Source organism: Camponotus floridanus, unplaced genomic scaffold, assembly GCF_003227725.1.
Source record: "Camponotus floridanus strain SB8 unplaced genomic scaffold, Cflo_v7.5 scaffold179, whole genome shotgun sequence".
NCBI classification, from domain to species: Eukaryota; Metazoa; Arthropoda; class Insecta; order Hymenoptera; family Formicidae; genus Camponotus; species Camponotus floridanus.
Genome location: NW_020229302.1, coordinates 95,513 through 121,472, shown reverse-complemented (window position 1 = coordinate 121,472; position 25,960 = coordinate 95,513). Strand labels below are relative to the sequence as shown.

General features: G+C 27.0%; 2 protein-coding genes and 1 long non-coding RNA gene across 6 annotated transcripts in view; 2 read left to right on the top strand and 1 right to left on the bottom strand.

The window, feature by feature from the left end:
- The first annotated feature begins 1,839 nt into the window (after positions 1-1,839).
- Positions 1,840-13,726, top strand: LOC105249382 (leucine-rich repeat-containing protein 58). 3 transcript variants are annotated; one of them, XM_011254804.3, is made up of 5 exons: positions 1,840-2,097; positions 3,668-4,147; positions 5,759-5,975; positions 6,852-7,041; positions 7,953-8,041. In XM_011254804.3, the coding sequence occupies exons 2-5, from the start codon at positions 3,675-3,677 to the stop codon at positions 8,024-8,026; spliced, it is 954 nt and encodes a 317-aa protein (XP_011253106.1). In that variant the 5' UTR covers positions 1,840-2,097; positions 3,668-3,674; the 3' UTR covers positions 8,027-8,041. The 3 variants fall into 3 exon arrangements, with proteins under 3 accessions (XP_011253106.1, XP_025263276.1, XP_011253105.1); XM_025407491.1 differs by lacking the exon at positions 7,953-8,041 and adding an exon at positions 13,391-13,726 and having other exon boundaries at positions 1,844-2,097; positions 3,619-4,147; XM_011254803.3 differs by lacking the exon at positions 7,953-8,041 and adding an exon at positions 13,391-13,726 and having other exon boundaries at positions 1,845-2,097.
- Positions 13,727-14,180: 454 nt separating this feature from the next.
- Positions 14,181-25,960, top strand: part of LOC105256706 (protein I'm not dead yet) — a 32,007-nt gene continuing 20,227 nt past the window's right edge. Inside the window, exon 1 of one of the 2 annotated variants that reach the window (XM_025407489.1) lies at positions 14,181-14,511. The gene's annotated coding sequence lies outside the window, so the exon portion shown is untranslated. Of the gene's footprint in view, positions 14,512-25,414; positions 25,503-25,960 lie in introns of those variants that run through there. The other variant, XM_011266869.3, reaches the window with a different exon arrangement.
- Positions 17,122-25,960, bottom strand: part of LOC112637541 — a 35,784-nt gene continuing 26,945 nt past the window's right edge. Inside the window, exons 2-3 of the long non-coding RNA XR_003122598.1 lie at positions 17,810-18,328; positions 17,122-17,602 (exon numbers count right to left, since the gene is read on the bottom strand). This is a non-coding gene — a long non-coding RNA (uncharacterized LOC112637541). The remainder of the gene's footprint in view (positions 17,603-17,809; positions 18,329-25,960) is intronic.

Sequence of the window (25,960 nt, the reverse complement as noted above, 5' to 3'; positions counted from 1 at the left end):
CGTGCTTCATCCCCAGAACGCACCCTTTATTACAACATGATTAGACTCGAAACATAAACACATAATGTCAATGACGTCATAGAGTACAAGATGGTGAACAGAAATCATGGGGAGTCATTCCCATACAGCACAGAAGCTTGCAACAATATTGCTACAACATTACAACATTGTACATTATTGCAGTGTAATGTAGCAAAGATATTACAGGGACATTTTTTTGCAACAACATTATAAAATAACGAAAATAATATAGTGTGTTTCTTCGCTTACCAGTACGCCGCGACACTGACCATAACTAACTCGTATTCAATTTCTCTTGAAATGAATATAAAGGATTGGTACTAACGTAAGATCAAAGTATATTTCTTTTTTTTTATCAGTTTAATTTCTGATAAACTAACTTCCCAGTAAGAAATGACAAATCAAATAGAATATTTGATCATTTCTCACTAAGTTAATTTAAAATAAATTATTTAATAAGCTGGATCCTTTATTAGGAAATCAAAATATTAAACAGATTTTTTCAATTGGATTGGTAAATAAGAAATAGTCCATTTATACGTCTTAAAATATTCTGGTATCGAATTTGTGTAAAATAATTTTATATAAATTATCGAGATAAATATTTAATAAAAAACATTTAAAAAAACACTAATAGACGTTTTTTAAAAACGTTTTTTTTATCTTTCTTAAAATCTTTTTATATTTTCAAGGTTCATTTATTAAATTTAAAACGTCTGCATTTGTAGCAAAACACGTTTTAATATTACAAATACATTGCACATAATATTACTATAATCTTACATTGTAATATTTTTAAACGCGGACATTTCAACGTTGCTGCAAGCTTGCAATAATGTTACAGAAACATTTCGCAACTTTTATGCAATATTACAATGTTTTCAATGTTAGATCTATGCAACGTTTTTGCAATCTTACGGTATGGATTACTGTATCTTTGATTATAAATCTCTAAAGCGTATAAGCACAGTGTTTGCTGGTATCTAGATAAAATTATCTAGATAATCATCTAGATAAAGAAATGGCTCATCTTTATTTTTAACTAAATGAAGAAATACAAAGTATCTTTATCTTTATCTTAGATGAAAAATATATGTCATCTTATCTAAAAATTGTCTAAGATGACGTTTTCATTATGCAAAAAAGTTTTCCAGGTATGCTTCTAAAAATCTATCTAAATTATCTAAAATATATTTTTTATATTATTATTATTAATATATTATAAATATATTATTATTATATTATTAATATATTATAAATATATTATAAATATAAATTAATAAATAAATATTTATCATATCATTTATGTACCTTTTTGCTATTATTTAAATATTCTTTAGGAAAAGAGAAAGAATATGTGTTTATGATTTTAATATCCCATTTATAATCTGCGTAACATTTTTTACAAATATTTATAGTCTTCTAAAATAAACAAAAATATCTAGATAATTATCTAGATTATCGCAATAATCACCTCATCTTTCATCTAGATTAAGTAAAAGCAAAATCATCTTTATCTCATCTAAGATAAATTTACGGATTTTTATCTTTATCTTTATCTAGATAATTTTAAAATTATCTACAGCAAACACTGCATAAGCATAAGGAAATTAATTAATTCATAAGAAAATGGATCAATCAATTTCTTTACGCTTGATGATTTTGCGTCTATGCAAAGCTTGTATATATTATACTTCCATCTCTTGATTCCAATAGATGTACATGTACAAGTACATGTACAGTTCAATAGTTCTATATTATTATTTAATGGTTCTATATTATTATTTAGTCAATGGTTACGACGCTTGTGGGGGGGAGACCAACTTACGCGGCGGCTGCGATGATAGGCGATAAAGAAAATAAAGGCGAGAACGCTGATAAAGCACAGATATCATGGGACCGGAGTGATCCATGCGCTGCCGACTGCCAAGTGTCGCTGGTTTTCGTTTCATTCGTGCTAACCGCGTTCGACAAAATCCGTTCATCTAAAACTAAATACATTTATTGTGTCTTCCGAAAGTGTTAATTAAGCAGAGGTAACAAGCGGAACTGTCTCTTTTGGTGGACAAGTAATAAGTAAGTGTGAGAGCATTCTGTGCAATTTGTGATGTCACGCAAGTCACAATCACACAACGTGATGTCGATCACGTTGTTGAATCGCGTGTAGCAGCGCGCGCATTTTAAATATGATCTATATACTTTTTTTTTCATCATTTCACTTTTTATATTTTACATTGTTTAATTTACAAAATAATATATAATTAATGTTTCTAACTTTCTTTTTATATCAAATATTTTCTTTATATTTAAAAAAATAAATTATGTAAACTTTTATCCAATAAAATTATGGATAGAATTAAAACATATATCCTTTATATTTTTGTAAATTTTTTATTTTTTACCTTTTCAATTCATTATTCAAATTTTTTATTTTTAAAATTTTTCAAAGTTTTTATATTAAAAAAATTAAAACATTTTTACATTTTTTTACTTCTTTATCATCAAGATAATCATTGCGCGAATTATAATAATGTAATAATATAATAATAATATAATAATATAATAATAATTTTGTTATATATAATAATAATATAATATAATAATAATTTTGTTATAATAATCATGATGATATATTCACTCTAAATTATGTATTTACTCTAAATTATGTATATTATAATATGTTGAATTATTTGTGATTAAAGAGACATTTGATTCTATTCTAAAGTATTTAAAAAAAAATACTTTTCTTATATTATTTTAAATAAAATGTTTACAGTTTTTTTACACAAAAAAATTATTTAATCAACAAAAATGTAATTTACCATAGCAATTTTTTTCAGAATTTTATCGATTTCTGATAATTGTTCTACACACATTAATAAACATATGATAATGGCGTGATGTATGTATGTACGTGCATGAATACATGCCTACAAATCATAGCGTTTAATATTAATATTAATTATAATATTAATTATAATTAAGAAAATATCAAGTAAAAGACAAATTATTTTATTTTTAATTGTGAATAATTTTTAAGAAATGCTTAATAGTTCGGTTTCGTAATAACAATCATTTGACTAATAATTATACTGTTTATATCAAGATAAATATTTCTCTAAAATTTTATCCACTCTTTATAATTGATTTAGTATATGTTGGACATATGATAATATATTGAACATAAATTCGCATCGTCATATGTTATTCATTAACAACGAAAAATACTTGACTGTTTATACTTCACTATTTCTCCGTCATACTTGTCTGATTACGATAATGATGATGCGATTTTACATAAAATTATCATTTTTTTTTTGATATTAGCTTTTTTTCTTACTATTTTGAAAAACACTTGAAAATTTGCAATAAAACAAAATATTAAATTAATAAATTAATATATTTATGCATTATCATATATATCATAAATATGAATGTTTTAACACTAAAACAATTATATGTGTAAATTCTTTGTAAATGTAATCTTTCTACAAAAAGCTTGTAATTTATAACACGTACATATATACTTATAAATATTTAAATTTATTTAAATATACATAAGATGTTTTTATTTGAATAATTGATTGCCCATTTCAGCATTATATAAAAGCGAATATGAATGAATAAGAAGATTGAAATGTTAAAGCTCAATTATGGAAAACTATACGTCGGAGGACTCCAGCGATTCGGACAGTTTGAGAACATTGGATTTATCATATCTGTCACTGGATGATGAAATAATGGATAAGCAATTCCTTAACACCAAGTACCCGGAGCACGTGGACACTTTATTATTGAGTCAAAACCGTCTCACAACTCTTCCTATCAGTATCAATAGGTTTACCAGTCTAAATTCTCTTGATATTTCAAATTGCGGCCTTACCAAATTGCCAAATTTTTGGGAAGATTGCCCTTTGACTTGTTTGATCGCAAAACATAACAATCTGACCAATGATGGATTAGCTAAAGATTTCGAAAATTTAGCTAACTTGAGAGAACTCAATTTAAGCGGCAATAGACTCACGGAATTTCCTAATCAAGTACTCGATCTAGCTCTTTTGAGATACCTTTATTTGGGTGGTAATCGTATCAATGAGATTAGCAAAGATATCTGGAAATTACAAAGGTAACTACGACTTTTAATAAATTTTAATATTAATGATTATAAACAACTTATAAAATTCATTTATTAATATAATATATATATATAGAATATAGTAAAATGGAGAAATAAATATATTGACTAAATAAATGAGAAATAGTAAATTATTTTTATGATTAATTTCTAATAAATTAGTTTTTGAAGTAATAAAGAGAAAACACATAAATTTTATTATATATCGTAATTAATTGCGTTAAAATGAGTTCTGGCTAAATAAACATAATGTGATATATAGGTTATTTTATTTTAATTGCTCCAAGTAAATATCTCGAAAAATATGAAAAATCCGAAAAAATGTTTCAAACAAAAATTGTTTCATTTGAAGGAAAATATAAGATGATGTCATTTGTTTGACCTTGAGTGAATATGCCAAGATAATATAAAGTTCAACTTTATTTTTTTAAACAGAATCCTCTATTGTTCATTGCATATTCTTGTTGTTTATCTCGTGAACTTTTCAAAACACTATACTAAAGTATCTTTTCCATTAAGTGCTTCTTTTATGAAGCTTGAAATGATTCTTTAATTTTATATGAACTATAAATTATCTCGTAAAATATTCATTTTTCGATGATCTTACCTCAATACTGTTATACACAAAATAATAAGAGGAATTAATTGGTGTAAAGAAAGCGCATAGTTGTAATGTTTGTATGTTTAAATAAAGATATGTAATTGTTAATTGCAAATTATATATTTTTTTCTTAAAAACAACTATGGTTTTTCTTTACACCAATTGATTCCTCTTATTATTTTGTACATAAAAGTATTCAAGTAAGATAATCGAAAAATGAATATTTTACAAGATATTTTACGATTTATGTAAAATTAAGAAATTATTTCAAGCCTCATAACTCGGAAGATACTTAATGAAAATTAAGTTAACTTAGTGGGACGAACTCTCGTCGCCACGCGCTTCTACTCACGCAGAGAGGCTGATCTTCTTTAATTTTTCGTTAATTATTGCAAATACCACAAAACAGTAGAGGTTCTTACTTCTTAATTTGAACCAATCTACTTTCTTACTTCTGCAAAAATTTTCCTGACATCCTGACATTATGTTTATAACTATTGTAATATATTATTGTATTAAGCTAAAAATAATTTTAATGCAATTAATTACGATATATAATAAAATTTATGTGTTTTCTCTTCATTACTTTAAAAATTAATTTATTAGAAATTAATCATAAAAATAATTTACTAATTATCATTTATTTATTTGATATATTTGCTTCTTCATTTTGTTATATTAATATTTTAAATGCTTATGAAACTCTTTAATTGTTAATTTTAAGCATTTCTATAATTAAAAGCAACCTCTAAAATATTTTTTATAAGAAAAAAACGTAAGACATAAATAACAAAAAGACATAAACATTTATTATATAAAATTTTAGAATTTGAAAATTGTTATAATATTAAAGAGAGATAAAAAGCAAATTTGAAATATATGAAATTCAATTTTTTCTATCTTTACTTGTAAAAATAATTTAAATAATTGTGTTTTATTTATACTGTTTTATATAAAAGATAATTTATTAATTTTATGATATCGGATATGATTTGTTAAAGATTACGAATTTTATCAATGGGAGATAATAGATTAACAGAGGTACCATCCACTCTCGGTCAACTCAAAACCCTACAAGCTCTTGTACTTTGTGATAATATGCTAGAGAGTTTGCCAAGTTCGATAGCCAATTTAACGAATTTAAAAACTTTATCACTTCATAAAAATAGATTACGGACATTGCCTACCGAAATAATAAAATTGAAATGTTTAACGGAAGTAAGTCACAAATAATTTATTTCCAATTATTTTCTCATATCATAATTAAATTAGTCTGCAACTATATAATGAAAAGAGAGAAACTGAACAAATAAATTTTATTTCACGTGTTATCTATTTTTGCTAATTATCTGTTAGTAAAATTGATAATGTTACGTCATTCAATTATAACATCAATATAACAGTATTCCATTAGAATTATAAATAGATAATTTGATTGACAATTATTTCATTCGATATTATTTTATTAAAAAATAAAAAATGTTTGAATTATTTTAACAATTAATATACAGAACGCTGTTAAACACTCAAAAAATATGTACGAAAAAATTCGGAAGTGCTCTCTTAAATAAATTTTTGAAGAAAAGTTATTCAGGTTATATATATTATTGTCCTAAATGATATAGTTTTTGAGATATACATAGAATGTTAAAATTTTAAAAATATTGACAGGTCTTGATTCGCTCAGTCCCAGAATTGAATCTCTTGAATTTTTTCCTGGAATCTTACCTTAAATTGAAGAATCACATAGTGATTATTATGCCAAATAATCTATAATATACTTAATATTTTTGAACATATTCCTCATTCTCATGAGGAAGAGAGCAGATTCAAGGTCGTCATTTCCAATAATTTCTATAATTTTATTTAATATTGTTTCAAAATATATTTTTTGAAATTTCATTTTCTTCATTTTAAATTTATAATTCAAATTTATATAATTCAAAAGCTATACCGTTTAGGACATTGATATATAAACCTTCTTTTCAAGAAATTATCTAAGGAATCACCTTCCGAAATGTTTCGCACATGTTTAGGAACATTCTACATATTAAATAAGCATAATATGCAATGAATTTTATACGCTTTACCTAGCTATCTCTACGAGACAATCCGCTGGTGGTGAGATTCGTATCTGACATGACGCACAATCCGCCGACATTATTGGAACTAGCGGCGCGTGTCATCAAAATCAGCGACGTTCGCTATGATGATGAGACTCTACCGCGCAATCTAGTGCAGTATCTTAACAGTGCTCACCATTGTGTCAATCCCAAATGCAAAGGTAAATATTTTTGAACATCATAATAATTCAACATAGATGTAAGATAATCAATTTCTCTTTTGTTCTAAGAACTTCAGATTTTTCTTCAATCCCAAATCAAATTTTCTTTCTAAATCACAAGTATCTTTATGTCATTTTGTAATATATATTTGCAACATAATTACGTTATGTTATTAGAGAAAGTGAGTAAAAGACAAAGAAGCTTGTGACGATATTTTTATTCCATTAAAAAAAGAAATGAATAAAAAGAAATGTATAAAAGAATAAACAAAACTTTATAATAAGGACAATATTTGATTCCGATGATTTCATAAAATATCAATTGCGTTACAAACAAACAATAATTACGAAGATCTGATTACGCATTATTCCCGAATTGAGAGTAGTAACATAATTATTTTCTCATTATCTTAAAAAGTATTAAAAATATCATTAAATATACACTTATATACAGTTATTGTTATTTGAAAATGCCCCTTCTAATACTTTGTTATGTATCTAGTAATCACATAAAGCTTTTTCTTCTAGCTTTTTATGTGATATCATTGGCAAACTTTGATCGCTTATAACTCAAAAACTATTGTACCCTAAAACATTTAATATTAAATTATATTTGAGTTATTTTACTTTTAATTTTATAATTAATATATCTTTTTAAACTTATATTAAACATTTTTAGATGTCAAATTATCAAAGTTTTGCATTTTGAAAAATATCTGATGATTCCCCACACAGCACATGATATTCGAATATTCTATACTCATACTGTATATTTATATATGAGAATAGTTACAGATGTAATATACTGGGAATATTCCCATAACATCTCTTGTTGTATATTATTTTTCATATATTCTTAGAATATACTTTGAATATCTCATATTAATATATTCTTTCTCGTATATTTTCAGGATACTCTATAATATTGCATGTGTTTCTTCATTTTGCTGCTACGCGCGCCATCAAACTCGTACTTAATTTTTGATGAAATGGACATAAAGTACTGATACTAACATGAGTTCCAAAGTTTCTTCTTTTTAGTCAGTTTAATTTATAATAAACTGACTTGATTAAAATTTTTCATTTGTTTAGTAATCTGGATTCCTTGTTGGGATTCAGAATATTAAACAGATTATTTAAAATTAAAATGAGAAATAGTGTGTGTGCGTTTACTGCATTTATTAAAAGTATTTCTATTACATATATGAATATAGTATATGATATATATATATATATATATATATATATATATATACATATAATACATACAAGAGATATACCGTTAACATTCTATAGATATCTCTAGTATACACTACAAGATATTCTCAGTATTTGCTATTAACCAAAATAGGCGGACATTAGAGCATTTTTAGTATATATCTCGAATATATACAGGGTGTCAGGAAATTTTTCGCAGTCCTGAAGTATGAAGATAGATTGGCTCAAATTAAAAAGGAAAGTTCTATGCGATATTTGCAATAATTAACGAAAAATCGATTTTCTTTAATTAATTTTTCGTTAATTATTGCAAATATCACAAAATAGTATCTTCCTTTTTAATTTGAGTCAATCTACATTCACACTTCGGGACTGCGAAAAATTTCCTGACACCCTGTATAGTATGTATCTCGAATGTTCTGAGAATATGCATTGTACTTTTGCGATATTCTTCAAACATTCTCAATATCTACATGTGCTGTTAGGGTTCAAAATATTTAAAATAATTAAATAACACCTCTATAATGTATACGAGGTGTGTTCAAAAAAAAAGGTGACTTTTTATTTTTCTCGAAAAATATTTATTTATTCATCAATATCTATTTTGTCCCCTTCAAAGTAATCCCCCTCAGATATTATAAACTTGTGCCAGCGCTTTTTCCAATCCTCGAAGCACTTTTGATATGCGCTTTTTGGTATGGTCTCCAACTCTTCCAGCGATGCGGTCTTTATCTCCTGTATTAAATTTTGTGTGAAAAATAAAATTAAGTGCTCTGACGTACTTGAAATGTTGACTGCGGCATTTGGCGAGTCTACTCTGAGCAAAAAAAATGTTTACAAGTGGTACAAACTCTTCACAGAAGGTCGAGAAGATGTTAATGACGATGCCCGCCCTGGACGCCCCAGCACATCAACAACCGATGACAACGTCGAAGCAGTGAAGAAAATTGTTATGGAGAATCGTCGAATTACTATTAGAGAAGTTGCTGAGGATGTCGGCATATCGGTTGGCTCATGCCATGCAATTTTTTCGGGTGTTTTGGCATGGATATTGCACCACGATAATGTGCCAGTTCACACGTCGTTGCTTGTTCGTGATTTTTTGGCCAAAGTCAACACTGTAACCATGCCTCAACCACCGTATTCACCGGACTTGGCCCCCTGCGACTTTTTCTTGTTCCCAAAACTGAAAAGACTCATGAAAGGACAGAGATTTACCACGATTGAAGAGATAAAGACCGCATCGCTGGAAAAACTCGAGACCATATCAAAAAGCGCATATCAAAAGTGCTTCGAGGATTGGAAAAAGCGCTGGCACAAGTGTATAATATCTGAGGGGGATTACTTTGAAGGGGACAAAATAGATATTGATGAATAAATAAATATTTTTCGAGAAAAATAAAAAGTCACCTTTTTTTTTGAACACACCTCGTACATGAAAAAATGTTTTCCTGCATTCACATTCACAAAAACTTCATGACGTGTGATTTACAAAAAAATGTAGTTAGTGTATTTTCATTTCATTACAAAATAAAGTAGTTTTAGTAGTAACATGTGTTTTTTAAATGCAGTGAATTTGAAAGTACATATAAATACATGATATAAACTGGATGTTTAATAAAGATTGGACCAATTCTCGTGAGTGGGTAGAAAACAATAAATTGAACAAAAAAGGACTTTACCATTTTATAATATTTACAATAATTATCGAAATATTAATTTAAAATGATTGGCAAAAAAGCATGTTTTTCGTACAGCTAGATCATAGATGTGTGTTCTAAGTATGTTGACAGCAATGTCGCATGGCAACGAAAAGATAAAAATCGGAGAATGCACGGTCTTTTCGTTGACATTCGTCGTTGACATAGAACACTCATTCCTCAGCCTAATCGTGCAGAACGCGTGTTCATTCGCCAGTCTTTTTCAATTAATATTTCATTAATTATTACGAAAATTACAAAAAGCTTTTCTATTCAGTTTATTGCACTCTATCATCCTCATAAATGTTAGTCCAACCTTTATCAAACATGTTGTACCAAAAAACATCAACGCAAAATATTACGCTCTCTGTTTTTCATTTATTTTCTTATTTCAATATGATCACGTGACAAATAATAGGAGAGAGCAGCGATAATATAACATTACGAGTATATAGTTGCTTTATAAACTCAACAGGATATAATAAAAGGATATAATATAAAAATCATAATATATAAATAGTAATTTAATAATAATTCAAGAAATTTAAAATAATTTTTTAAGCTTTCTCAACAAATAAAAAAGTAAATAAAAAGATTGACACAAGCATTAAAACTCAAAACTCACCCTGTATATATATATATATATATATATATATATATATATATATACAGGGTGAGTTTTGAGTTTTAATGCTTGTGTCAATCTTTTTATCATACGGGAGATTAAAACTCAAAACTCACCCTGTATATATATACAGGGTGAATCATAATGGTTGTAACAACCTTTTACCATTAGAGATCAATTACCGACTGCAACTGTAATCAATTGAATGATTCATAGATGACAGCTGCTTGGATCGACCGTGTCTGCAGTAACGTACAAGCGAGTTAAATACTGTGAATCAAATAATATACATATTCTATGCATACTTTTCTAATATATTTAACTTTTTTATGTACATATTTTTCTTTCTACACGGTTTTTTTTCTAATAACGCGATTTCTTATTATTGTGAAACGTATCTGCCACATAAAAAGAGATATCTTTTGCATTCGTGTATTTTTTATACGATTTTTTTTTAAATAATGGTTTTTTAATACATAGAATTTGTTTGTTTTAATACATAGAATTTGCTTATTATTAATTTTCTAAGTTATAACTTTTACATTCTTAATATCTACAGCAGAATATTTCTTGTAGAAAGTAGAATTACGCATTTTTTTTATAAAAAAAGAATACTTTTGTATCGTTTACCAATCCAACTCTTTTTACACGTTAAAATGATTTGTGTAAGAATGGAAAAAATCGCCGTCAAATTCTATGTATTAAAATACCATTATTTAAAAAAAATCGTATTAAAAAATACACGAATGCAAAAGATATCTCTTTTTATGTGGCAGATACATTTGACAATAATAAGAAATCGCGTTATTAAAAAAAAACCGTATAGAAAGAAAAATATGTACATAAAAGAGTTAAATATATTAGAAAAGTATGCATAGAATATGTATATTATTTGATTCACAGTATTTCGCTTGTACGTTACTGCAGACACGGTCGATCCAAGCAGCTGTCATCTATGAATTATTCGATTGATTACAGTTGCAGTCGGTAATTGATTTCTAATGGTAAAAGGTTGTTACAACCATTATGATTCACCCTGTATATATATATAGTGGGTGGTGAGTTTTGAGTTTTAATGCTTGTGTCAATCTTTTCATCATGCGGGAGATTACCGACTGCATAAAAAAATGATCGGTACATAAGTGTCAATTATTTGAATCGACGGCCCAAATATAATATGTATAATAGTAATAATAATAATAATAAATATGTAGCTTTAATAATAATAATAATAATAATATCCATACTACATAATTTCAGCTTTTAATTTGCTTTTTAATTGTACACATTATATTCGGATCTTAGATACAGTCGATTCAAATAATTGACATTTATGTACCGATTAATTTATTATGCAGTCGGTAATCTCCTGCATGATAAAAAGATTGACACAGCATTAACCCTGCACTCACCCTGTATATATTGTATATATATATATATATATATATATATATATATATATATATATACAGGGTAGAGCAAAAGTTCTGGAACGGCTAAATAACTCAGAAAATATTATGGCGCGCAATATGAATGTTGGTTTATATTCTGATACTCTAACAAATATTTATAAAACTTTTTTTGTTTATAACTTTTTAATAAACGAGCGACGTCTAAAACTTTTGGATGTCTCAGGGCAATGACCTTGACAATATATGTCATTTGGCTGGCCTGTAAAGGTAAATATTTATCATAATTTTTTTCTTTCTCAAAAATGAAGTCTTTATTTTAAAAAAGTATTTATTAAATTTTTAATTTATTCCTGCCCTCCCTTTATATTTTAAAAAATAAGGACATATACATAAAAAATTATAGTTTGATGTATTCGAAGTGGAATCAATTTTTTTCGCACTTTCATGATAACTATCATAAAATATGGTCTTTTCTTTATAAATAAAAAAATGAAGTATACGATTTTTTTTCGCAGAGTAATGACGTATTAAAGTAGTCGTACATTTTTGTTCAACTACCGCCAACATTAGCATTATCCGATGCTTACCACCAGGAGGAAAATTGATTTCACAGAATTGTATTCAAAAATTGATTCTATGCAATTTTTTGTATACAATACGCGCCTTTACTTTTGAATAGATGGAGAAAGGGGGGAAAGGAGGCAAAGATAAATTAAAAATCTAACAAATATTTTTTGAAGTAGAGAATTTTTTTTCAATCTTGAGAAAAAAATATTCAGATACAATTTTTGACGGAGTTATGCTCTTTTGAAATTATGCGAAATTTTAATATAAAATTATTTATGTGATAATTTTGTTGTGTTTCTATTTACATATTCAATATTTTAACAAAATATTAAATATTACATATTCTTTATTTTAATTCTCAGTGAAAGAAAAAAATATTATGTAAAATATTTATCTTACGAATGGATGTTCAGTTTTTTTTAAATACATTTATATATCCAGCAATTTCAAACTTAAGTGACTCTGTATTTCGTATACGTGAAAAGCGTTAGGAAACGTAAACAAAAAAACTTATTTTAGAGAAAGTTGTATCAAAAAAATCTTTAAAATAGTCTTTTTTACCTGAGATTTATCTATATAAAAATATCTGAAAGATCAGGAAATTTTTTACAAGATTTATATGAGTAGACATCCTATGAATATAATGCTAAGAATACCCAAGTTTTTCAAGTACTTTCGTCGTATTTCCTTCGCAGTCTTACACACCTCCTATAACGTTTGATAGGTTTTCAAAAATGTGCAATTTTAATTTATTTAAATTTGAAATTATCATATTTATACATTTACGATCAGTTCTTGCATCAATACCGATTTATTTTTTTATGCAGGAGTTTTCTTCAATAATCGGGTGGAGCACATCAAGTTCGTTGATTTCTGCGGCAAGTATCGCTTACCACTGTTACAATACTTATGTAGCAGCAAGTGTATTGAAGTACGCAATAGCGATGAGGAGCTTGTGAGCGGCGCCATGATTAGGAAGGTACTTCTCGGCTAATGAGCTCTTGAAGATATATTTCTGTTCTGAAAATTTTTTCCACGACTATTTCGCCATCACTTTGAGATTCAACTGAAACAGTTTTTACTTTTTAAAATCTGTTTTTATCAATGATATGAAATCTATATAGACATATATAAGGGAATAAAAATATGCACTGAGAAAAAATCTGGTTGCATTAATTAGAATTCTGGTAGATTCAACCAATATGTCTGTTGGAAAATGAACGAACCAGAATTCTTGTAAGAATTACTAGATGAATCTGATTAATTTCTTCCTGTTAAATATCAAATTTCTCGTTAATATTAAATTTAGCAGCACAAAGTCGTCTAAAATTTATTCCATCTAATTTCGAAAGTCTGTTTAGTATTTTGAATTTCAACAAGATTATTGGATAAATTCAATCCAAATTATTAAATAAATTATTTNAAAGGAAAGATGCCAACGATACCAAACAATGGTGCCAAATTATATAACAATTATTATGTACGTTGAACAATAGTATATAATGCGACCTATCCTATCGCTAAGAAATTTTTCAAGAATAAAAACGAATTTAATGAGAATTCAATCTCTAAAATAAAATGTAAAATGCGTCGTAAAAATGATAAATAATCCATGGCAAAAGATATCTGATCTAAATATTATGTTGAATTATAAACAGCATTTTGCAACAGATATTGGGGCTGATTGATCAGTGATTATCGATCGTGTCTTTTGAGTTTTCATTTCGATCACCAATGAGTACAAAACTTACTTAAGAATGATAGACATCATTATTGATCGATGACTACATCCTCGGCTGAAACGGATGATGGCTGTGCAATATTGATAATACATATATGTACGTACGAATGTGTACGTACGAATTATTATCAAATAAAAATCTATCGTATTCTTGGCCACTCTCGAACTCACAATCAGTACTACTCAGCTTCATCTGTCAGCAAGATTGTGAGTACAGTTATAAAGATCTGTTTTTTTTTCTTCTAAAAACTGTTTTTTTTTCTAACAGAAAATTTGATTTTTTTTCATTATTTGTTAAATATTATAATAATATAAAATATAATAATAATATTATTAACATATTTTTCTTTATATTCTTCTCTTAATATAATATAATATAATAAAAAAATAAAATTCTTATAGTTTCTAATTTATCTATCTTCAGAAGTAATTTTATTGAATTAATTTTTGCAGTAATTACATCAAATGCGATATGAATAATTTTCAATTATACAACAAATTTTATTATGCATTTTAATTGAAAATTTTTCGAATTATATCGTATTTAATATTAATCCTAAAAATCTCTTCAATTTATTAAAATTACTCTTGAAAAAAAATTAAAAATATAAGAACTTTAGTTTTTTATATTATATTAAAATAGTGATAAAAGTAAATTTTTAAAAATTATATAAATCGTGTTTTTATTATTTATAAAGACAACTCATTCAAGTTCTATTTTGATTTGTTTTCAAAGAATTTATTTAATTAAAAATAATAACTTTACAACTCTAAAGCCTATTGACATTTCTAATTTTGTTGTTCTATTGATTGCAATTTGCTGCGGTCAACCGCAAGCAGACCATTATTCTTCTTAAGGTTTAACATTAAGAAATATTTTAGCGTCATAACATATAGACAATTGGAATGCAATCTACGTTGATTAATTTAAATCTGTCATTTATAAAGACAACTCATTCAAGTTTAATTTTGATTTGTTTTCAAAGAATTTATTTAATTAAAAATAATAATAATAAAAAATAATAAACTTTACAACTCTAAAGCCTATTGACATTTCTAATTTTGGTGTTCTATTGATTGCAATTTACTGCGGTCAACCGCAAGCAGACCATTATTCTTCTTAAGGTTTAACATTAAGAAATATTTTAGCGTCATAACATATAGACAATTGGAATGCAATCTACGTTGATGTTGTTAATTTAAATCTGTCATCTAAAAGGTTATGATAAAAAATCAACTTGCAATAGTCAAAAATATCTTAAATATCTGAGAAAAAAGAATTGGAAAATAAAAACGAGACTTGCTTTTTTCACAAAAATATCAAAACTTTATGGGAAGAAAAACATTTTTTGTTTCTTTTCTATTTACATCTCTAATTATAAATATAAGTTTAAAATACGAAAAGCTTTATTCGTCATTCAATAGATCCTAATTAGAAAACGGTGAATCTCGTCGTCCGATAATATTCGCTAATTGCAAAGTAAATCGAAATGTAATCAAGTAGAGCGAATGAATGAGAACTGGAAAGCTGGACTTCTAATTTTGGTTTTGATTAATTCAGTCAGCTGCAAACAAATCATTATTCTTATAAGGTTTAGCAATGAGAAATATTTTTATCATAATAATTAGTTTCCATCAATTATGTATCTATCTAATTAAAATAGTTTAATCAAACTTTTTGTTAATTTTATTTTATATATATATATATATATATATATATATATATATATTATACAGGGTGATTCATTTTAATTTTAACAGGCAAATATTTTGAAAATTATGCGAGATACGAAAAAATGTTTCAGACAAAAGTTATATGGTTTTAAAGGAGACATAAGATGGTGTCATTAATTTGACTTTAAATAGTTACTTGAAGATTACCCTTAATTTTTTCAATGGAATCACTTATTTTTTATTACATATTTACATATTGTAGCTTATCTTGAAAGCTTTCCAAAAACACTATAATTAAGTTAGTTTTCATTAAGTACTTTCCGAGTTATGAGGCTTGAAATCGTTTCTTAATTTTACATAAACCGTAAAATATCTTGTAAAATATTCATTTTTCGATTACCTCACCTTAATACTTTTATGTACAAAATAATGAGAGGAATCAATTGGTGTAAAGAAAAGACATAGTTATTTTTAAGAAAAAATATGTAATTGTTAATTGCAAATTACATATTTTTTTTCGAAACAACTATGAGTTTTCTTTACACCAATTGATTCTTCTCATTATTTTGTACATAAAAGTATTAAGGTAAAATAATCGAAAAATGAATATTTTACAAGATATTTTACGGTTTATGTAAAATTAAAAAATGATTTCAAGTCTCATAACTTGGAAAGTACTTAATGAAAACTAACTTAATTATAGTGTTTTGGAAAGCTCTTGAGATGAGCTACAAGAATATGCAAAAGCATATAGGGTGTCCCATTTAAAAAGTTGGAGCTGACCTTCGCGTGTCCTTCAGGTGGCTCTTCAAGATCAAACTAATGACACCATCTTATGTCCCCCTTGAAACCATACAACTTTTGTCTGAACAATTTTTTTATATTCGGCTTACCAACGGAGTTATTCAGCTGGCCTGTTTTAGATGCCTCACCCTGTATATATATATATATACAGTTGCGGTCAAAATAATAGTAGTGCATATATTATAAAATAAATAATATAAATAAAAAAATTATCACGCCATAATGTATTTTTATTTTTATTTATTTTATTAACTAACTATGTTACACAGCAACAATTTAATCAAAAAACTGAAACTGATACTTCAATATTATAAGAAAAAACTTAAAATGTGTTCCAAAGTATCAAAACGTGGATGGTCAAAAAAATAGTAGTATTGGACCTTTTATGCTAAAGAAGAAACAAAAAGATAATATTAGTTGCTAAATTTAATCCTTAAACAGAATTTCGATATTTTTACGTCAAATTAATATTTAGTTGCATATCCTTTGTTGAATATAACTGCAGCACATCGACGCTTCATGGAGTTGACATGGAGAGATCTTGATACCTTTTTACAGATATAGAGCTCCAAGATTGTTGCACCACTGTCCAAAGTTCATTATTATTAGCTGGCTTGCGACTAGCAATCGCGTTTTTAACGTCACACTACAGATTCTCAATTGGGTTGAGATCTGGCGATTGTGCGGGCCACTCCATGACCTCAACCTGATTGTCTTGAAACCACTTTTTAGCGAGTTTGCTCGTGTGCTTCGGGTCATTGTTCTGCTGGAACACTCATATCAGTGGCATTTCTTCGCGAGCATACGGCAGCATAATTTCCTGCAGAATTTTCACATAAATATGTCGATCCATAATTTCTTTGATCCACACACACACAGCACACACACAGCACACACACAGCACACACACAGCACACACACACACACACACACACACACACACACACACACACACAGAGTATATGGGATCAACACCATAAAAAGAAAAACACGCCCAAATCATAATACTGGATCCACCATGTTTTACCGTTTTGATGATGAATTTTGGATTGTTTCGGTATTAGGCGGCCGTCTAACGTAGAGTCGAGACCTCTTTCCACCATCCAACACAATTTTACTCTCGTCCGACCACAAAATATTTCTCCATTTCTCTTCTAGCCAATCTAAATGCTTCCTCGCAAATTTTATTCTTTTTACCACATGCTTTTTTGTAAGAAGAGGTCCTTTCCTCGGAGCTGCTAGGTTATGTTCTCTTAAACAGTCTGCGAACAGTTTCAAGGCTTACTTGTACATTTAGATTATTTTATTTGTGTTGCTGGCATAAATGGGTTGCTTTTAGAGTGTCAAATCACTCGTCTGATTAACTTCGGCGACATTGCCGGCTTGCGTCCACATATCTTGGATTTTGATTCGTATTTTAAAGCATTTCAGATCATTGTCGGGGAGCCTATATAATTCTGGATTTCAGCGTAGGTTTTAACCTCCAAAATTAACTTTTTTATAAGGTCGCGTTTTTCAGGGGTGCAATGCTTATCTCGTCCCATTTCTGTAAAAAAAATTATCCCGATTTCGATATTATGTCTTAAAGAACTAATCAGAAAATTCAGTACCTGATTTTCCAACAGTTTTAAAGCACGCAATTTATCAGATTTTGTTTTTATTACAAAAATTAGTTAAACATTACTATTATTTTGACCGCACAAAAAATCACCACATTCCAAAGATAAAGAAATTGACAATAACTACAGCAAATTATCATGTTTACAATCACTTGATCCAAGAGTGTTTTGACAATATAACTGTATTTAACAGTAATGTCTAGTCAAAAAGTCGAACAAAAAGAAATTGAATAATTTATTTATACTTATTCCCGCCACTACTATTATTTTGACCGCAACTGTATATATATATATATATATATATATATATATATATATAAAGATATATAAAGATATATAAAATATATATAGATATATAAAGATTGATTATGAGTTTCGGGACACCCTGTATATATATATATATATATATATATATATTTCCCCACCCTGTGTATATATATATATATATATATATATATATATATATATACAGGGTGGGGAAAAAGTATGGAAGCAAACAATTATTTCCGAAACTATTCATTTTTCGACAAAATGTCTTAGACATAATTTTTATGGTATGAAAAGATGTATTATGTGGCATAGACGGCATGACCTTGAAATGACCCTTACGAGCTGCATACAAATAACGTAAAAAATTTCAAATGGAACTCGTCAGTTTTTGTTACAGATTCTTGTAGCTGATGTCGAAACGTTTACAAAACACTGCATATGAGCCCCATTTCCTTAAAAACACTCCCAGTTACGAAACAATTGTGATACAAACAATTTGTATGCACATTGACATTGCTTACTGATTTCGCATCATGACGTTCAATTGCGTCCACTAATAACATGTAATTGTACCTGTTGTCATATGATACACTGTCTATGAGTATTCATAGAATTTTTTGGAAGATGAATAGTTTCGGAAATAATTGTTTGCTTCCATACTTTTTCTCCACCCTGTATATATATATATATATATATATATATATATATATATACATACATACAAGGTGTCCCGAAACTTATAATCAATCTTTCCAAGAAAGATTCCTGGGATCATCTGAAGACGATTTTTCCTCAACGAAAATGTCGAGGCACTAATAATTTTCGAATTATAAGTGATTGGAAATAATAAATTTTCGTAAACTAAGCTTTGTAGAAATAAAATATTGACAAAACCATTGACAAAAACATTCTTCGATTAATTTTAAATAGAATTTACTTTGGTTGAGTTTTAATTTAAGGCTTAATTGCAAAGATATATAATGACAAAAATCAGGAACATGCAAAAAATGATGGCCTTCATCGACATTTTCGCTAAGGAAAAATCGTCTCCAAATGATCCCAAAAATCTGTCTTTGAAAGATTGATTATGAGTTTTGGGACACCCTGTATATGTGTGTGTGTGTGTTTTAAATCAGATACAAAATTAATTATTAAGTAGAGCATCGATATGAAAATATCAATTTGATTTGTATATATAATCTCCTCTTGTTGTGTATAAAATAAACATTGCGTTATAAAATATATTTTCACATTTATTATGTATATATATATATATATATATATATATATATATATATATATAACTTCATAAGTTTTCAATTATCTTTACATTTATTCAATTTTCTCAAACATGCGTTCTAAAGCATGAAGAAGTTTTATTATCATATGACGTTTGCAAATTGTCATTTCGAATGCACACAGGTTAAATAAACTGACATATAAACGTACGCGTCGGCATTTGAACGAATTTAACGGATCAATTAATCTGCTCCCTCTATATATAACATAAACGTGTCTGTGTCGAGAAATACGTAAATATGTGCTCTATGACAAGAGTTATGCGTCTTTTTTGTAAAGAATATGAATCAATTCAAATCGACAAAAGATCTTTCAATTTTGCAAAATCATATGCAATTATCATAATTCGCCATGTGTGCTAAAATTATAGAGATTTTATCTTATGAATTTTATTAGTGAGTCTTCTCATTACCTTTACTCTTTTCTATTTAAGATGTTATATTTTCTGTAGTTTTCAATTATCAATGTCTATAATTATTTCGAATGAATTTTGTCATTCTTAATGGCCAACAGAAATCAATAGGAGACGGTACTGTGAAAAGTCTGACAAAAGTCGATGATGATAAGAATTGAAAGTTGAAATATATGAATTTTTTATTATTATTTGGATTTATTGAAGATGATCCTAAAAAAGGAACCACCGAAATGTTCAATGTTAAAGAAAATTTGTACATAATTTAATTGCGCTCACTTAATTGCTCTCGGTTCTTATTAACTCACTTCCTACTTAAATTTTTATCAGTTAATTTGAAATGTTAAATAATATTTAAAAATGCGAGATATTTAGCACATTTCTTACTCGAGTTATTTTGACAGACGAAACCTATTATTTACTTTATTTCTTATTAGCTTAATATTTTGACTAAAAAATCGATCAAAATACACATTACAATAAATTTCTTTCTTTTTACATAATAAATAATCTATCCAATGTGTAATAATTCTCTATAGTATAATCATTAAAAAGTTGCAAATTAATATTTACTTTTGATTATAAATCACATAATAACATAGATAGAAGACTTAGAGACTAACTAGAATTAAATTGGTCAATTGCAAATTAATTCTATCAAAAGCAGAAAGAATAAAAAACATTATGCACTGTTCTTTATGTAATTGAGAAAATATGTACATGTCGTGTTAAGAATATGCGTGACGATAATTATAACGTTGTAATTTTCCGCTGATATTCAAAGTGACAATATATAATAGCAATCTGCAAATTATATAATTATTAAAAAATGATTGTCATGAATAAATTCAAACGCAATATTCGATATTAAAAATATATAATAAATTCGATATAATAAATATTGATATAATAATTTTTTTTTCTAAATCCTTAATATTTTTATCCTTACAAACATTTTTATTTCTTATTTTCAAAAGTGATGCTATCTTATCATCAATTTTTATTTAGCTAAGTGCGCGCGCATGTGTGTGAATTACATTAGAATATCTTTATGCATAAATCATATTGAAGAAAGAGAAAACAAAAAAATACGATTATTAAACGTTTTTTCAAAAGATTCTTTCAATGTTTTATTTGACTATATCACAATTATTCAATTATAATCAAATTTCGCATATTGATTATCTAACATATACACAAATCACATAAATTGAAAAGCGCGATATAAATTATAAAAATTTAAATGCTTGTCATCGATCAATTATTTATAACGCATCTGTCATTCCATAAATGCTTTAAATTTTCATCAAAATGGAAATCTGTATCAATTATGATAAAAAACCATAGGAATTTTATAGTCTTACATTATTGTGATATTTACAATTTCATGAGATATAAAAATTATATTTTTAAAAAAATTATTCTTTTTTTCTATTTTACTTTTTTTTTAAATTTAAATATTCAATATATTTTTTTTACTATTTTTTTTCCTTTTATATAATTCTTACAATTAGATCAAATCATCAAATCAAATTACATGGAACAATACAATATTTCTCGCCAGAGGATAACTTGCGTGATACTTTCGCAATCAAGTGGTTTATTCTAGGTCTGCTTACAAATCGCGTAATTGCTCCAATTATTTGAAACAAGAAAAATGTGGAGTATTATAACGGTTTTATGATTAGAACTCAGTTATTGTCTCTTCCTCGTTTACCTGAATTAGCGTTATTTCGCGGTAACATACAGTAAAAGAGAGTTCCGTACGTTGGTTTCTTTAAATGCGTACAACGAGACTATTACATAACGATTAATTTAATGCATCAATGTATAGCATTATTGTAACATAGCGTAATGATAAAATTGCACGGAAAAATTACGAAGAATATAACAAGCCACATAGAACTTGTTTTAAAGCAGAATAAAAATAAAATTATTAATTTATCATTTTAATCTTTAATATATAAAGGAAATGCAAAAAATACGTATAGTTTTCGCAAGTAATATGAAACTAGAAAGATATATAACGTATTTTTTTAATTAAAATATTTGTAGTTACAAAACATAATTTTCTTTCAATTTTTAATTAAAAAAAATAAACATAATATTTCATAATTAAAATAGGTTAAGATGCGATAAAACTTTAAATAATTAACGAATACACATCAATATTAAAAAAATTATTGGAGTAATTCTTTTATTTCTTCTACCATCAGATACTCACTTGAATACAAAACCGATAATAATATCATAAAATAAACGATAAAATGAGTCTTGGAAAAACATATATTTAAATTTGTGCGCGATCAACTCATAAAAAATGCATCAACATAAATTAACGCAACAGATTAAGACATTATTAGCATTCTATATTTCATGACAAAGTACAAATACACTGTGAAAAATATCAAATAATTGCGCTTATTCTGCGATTATTTATCGGATTTTTCCAATATAAAGTGTCATCGCTGTGTTATTTCATACAACGTTAATTTTATTTATAAATAATATAGACGTTATTTATATTATTGACTTTGCTCTCTTTATCAAATGATTATAGGTTTTAATGAATTAATTTCTTAAATGTATTGATTTTATACATACACATGTACAACTCGACGCTTTGCGCAGCTTTCTCGAATGCAAAACAACATTACGACGCACGTGGAATGAATAATATAGAGCACGAATAAAGAATTGTAATTCGATCGAACGTGATTGAAATTCACACCAAAGCTCTGTTAAAAAAAAGTGAATATAGTGATACCGAAGAAATAATTTAAAAACAATCTTTTACATTATACTTTCCCTGCATATTTTTTCCTCTCAATTGTCTACCTACGATTAATTAATAATTCTTCCATAATATGATCAAATACCAAATATTTGCTGCGATCAGATTGCATAGTTTTTCTTTAATTATTAGACGAATATTTGCCGGAGGAAAAAAACATGAATCGTGATAAAAGAATAAAATACATAATTTGTTTCGATATCTTTTTTTTTGACATTTATATCTTTCTACATTTTGTACGCATTTACAGTTGCGTGTTTTTCTTCGTGTATACGAGGAGATGAAGAAATGTAGATTTTCTTGTAGCACATTTCAAGTCAGTCTCTTCCTCTTTTCTTTAGCGAGGCAAGATATAATCTGCGAACCTGGCTTTCTTAAGTAAGATTCGCTTGTACATGCACACCCAATATATAATAATTTAATCTTTCAAGATGCAAGGATTAAATACAAGACAATTTTTTCAAACATAATATAATTAAGCTCATTTATTAAAATAGAAAATTAATTATCTAGGTTAAGTAAAAATAATAAATAATAAAACTAAAACATCTAAATAATTAATAATAAAACTAAAACATCTAAGATTTAATTGAAGTAAAATATAGAGGGAAAAAAGAGAGAAAAGGAGAGAATTATTTAGAAAGTATAAACGGAAGAAAGATTAAGAGATAAATCAACAAATCCCGATTTTGAATTTTTCACAAAAACAATTTTATTGCTCTATTTTATTCAATTTCTATTTTACAAAATTGCAACATTATTATTAATATCGTTATATATAATATCAAAATGACATAAACTGAATACATTCTTAAGACAATTGTTGCCAAAAGATCTCTGACATTAAGAAAAGTAAATTTTGCGTACATGTATTTAGAACTAATTGTATATTCAGACTTTTTAGTATCGATATGAATTCGAAGATTGCCGTTCGTGAGAACTTACGAGCCTCGAGAGAACGTTTTTGGAACCAAAGTGTTAACTTAATTTTCCATAAGTCCGTATTTAGAACTTCAATAGTGCAAAGGTCTTCGAAAAAAATCCAATCGCTCTTAAGAATTTCGGACTATAAAAAGGAGAAGTTATTTAATGCGTTTTTTGGCCTCCACAGGATTTTCAAAGACATTTTTTTTTATGTATAATCATTAAGAATGTTAAAAATAACCATTAGATAAAAAAAATTCGATTCATAAGGTCAAAATTAATTATTAATTAATTATTAGTTTAATAATTATTAAATATTTCATTATAATACCTGAACCCTTTTCATGACTAATAAGTAACTAATAAAATATTTTCACTCATTATACTGCTCTGTCATCATATTAATATCATTTCAAATTATATATCATATATCACCTTCAAGATAATTTAAGTAAAATTACACATCATATCATCTTCAAGGTAAAAAATAACATTATAATTATATCCAGAATAGTCTAGATATCACAAAACTTGTTATATGTATTTAAAAATAAAGAAAATCTACAAAAAACAATATAAAAAAATATAATAAAATAAAAAATAAAAAATAATAAAATCACTTCATATCTTCAATAATAATCACAATCTTGACGCGATATAAAAGGCATCCTAATAGAATCCTATATACAGTATAATAGAATCCTATGTACAGCCATCTATTTATTTTATGCTTACCTATGTATCAAGAATAAAAAATTAATTTTTTCATTGATATGAGCTATTTATCTTTATCTTGAAGATGCCACATGTTATAATCTAAAATGATATTAATAGCATCTAATAGCAGAGCAATATAATGTGCGAAAATATTTTATTAATCACTTATTAGCCATGAAAAAGGTTCAAGTATCATACTGAACTAGACTAATAATTAATTTTAGATCGAATTTTTTTTCTCATCTAATGATTATTTTTAATATTCCTAATGATCATACAATATAAAAAATTATTTTTTGAAAATCCTGTGGGAGTTAAAAACGCGCATTATGCCATAACTTCTCGTATTTGTGCTTCAAGGAGTAAAAATTAGTTGTGTAAATCTCTCGCGAGGATCTTCAGGAATCCGGTCACAAATCTGTCGATCGTTCGTTAACAGGTCAAGATCCTCACTGAAAGAAGTCCGGGAGCTCGAGATATTGCTGCAGCCAGAGTAGGCAGAACTGGCAGAGAGAGGAAGACACAAACTGAGAAGAGGATGCGTCAAAGAAGAGAAGGGATGAGGCTTGAATTGTGTAGACTTTAACTTCGTGTGCCTTCGGTCTGGACGGTCAGTGTGCGTGGAACGTAAGGCTGAAAACGCTCGTGACGAGCTAGAGAGTTAATGAAATTAACATTAAATGAGGTGAATTCATGTGATAAAAAAGATTTCGTCGAGTTATTATAAAATTAATTAATTTTATTCTTGTAATTTACGGGAAATACTATTGCTATAATCAATTCGAATTAGTGTTAACGATTTGACAGATTCATTCCGTTTCGTTCTTGTTTCGTACAAGCATTTATATTATCGCAACGCGCGATCGCAATATGATCATATATTGTTTAAAGTGTGGTTAAAGGGTGATTAAAGTGTGATTAAAAGAGGTTACATTACATGGAATTTAAACAACTGCATGATAATTTAAAGTGTGCGCTGGAATTGTGAATATATATATATATATATATATATATATATATATATATAAAATTATGATTTAATTATATATATATATACAAATTGATAAAATTTAAACCTATGCTAAAAAAACTCTAATTTCTATTCACATTAACAAAATTATTGTTTACAAATCTACAAAGTCT

Bases quoted from the DNA above. Each gene is read 5' to 3' on its own strand.
- LOC105249382 (XM_025407491.1), top strand. From the start codon at position 3,675: ATGGAAAACTATACGTCGGAGGACTCCAGCGATTCGGACAGTTTGAGA. The intron at 4,148-5,758 runs GTAACTACGACT...GATTTGTTAAAG, and splicing joins GATATCTGGAAATTACAAAG to ATTACGAATTTTATCAATGG. The intron at 7,042-13,390 runs GTAAATATTTTT...TTTTTTATGCAG, and splicing joins TGTCAATCCCAAATGCAAAG to GAGTTTTCTTCAATAATCGG.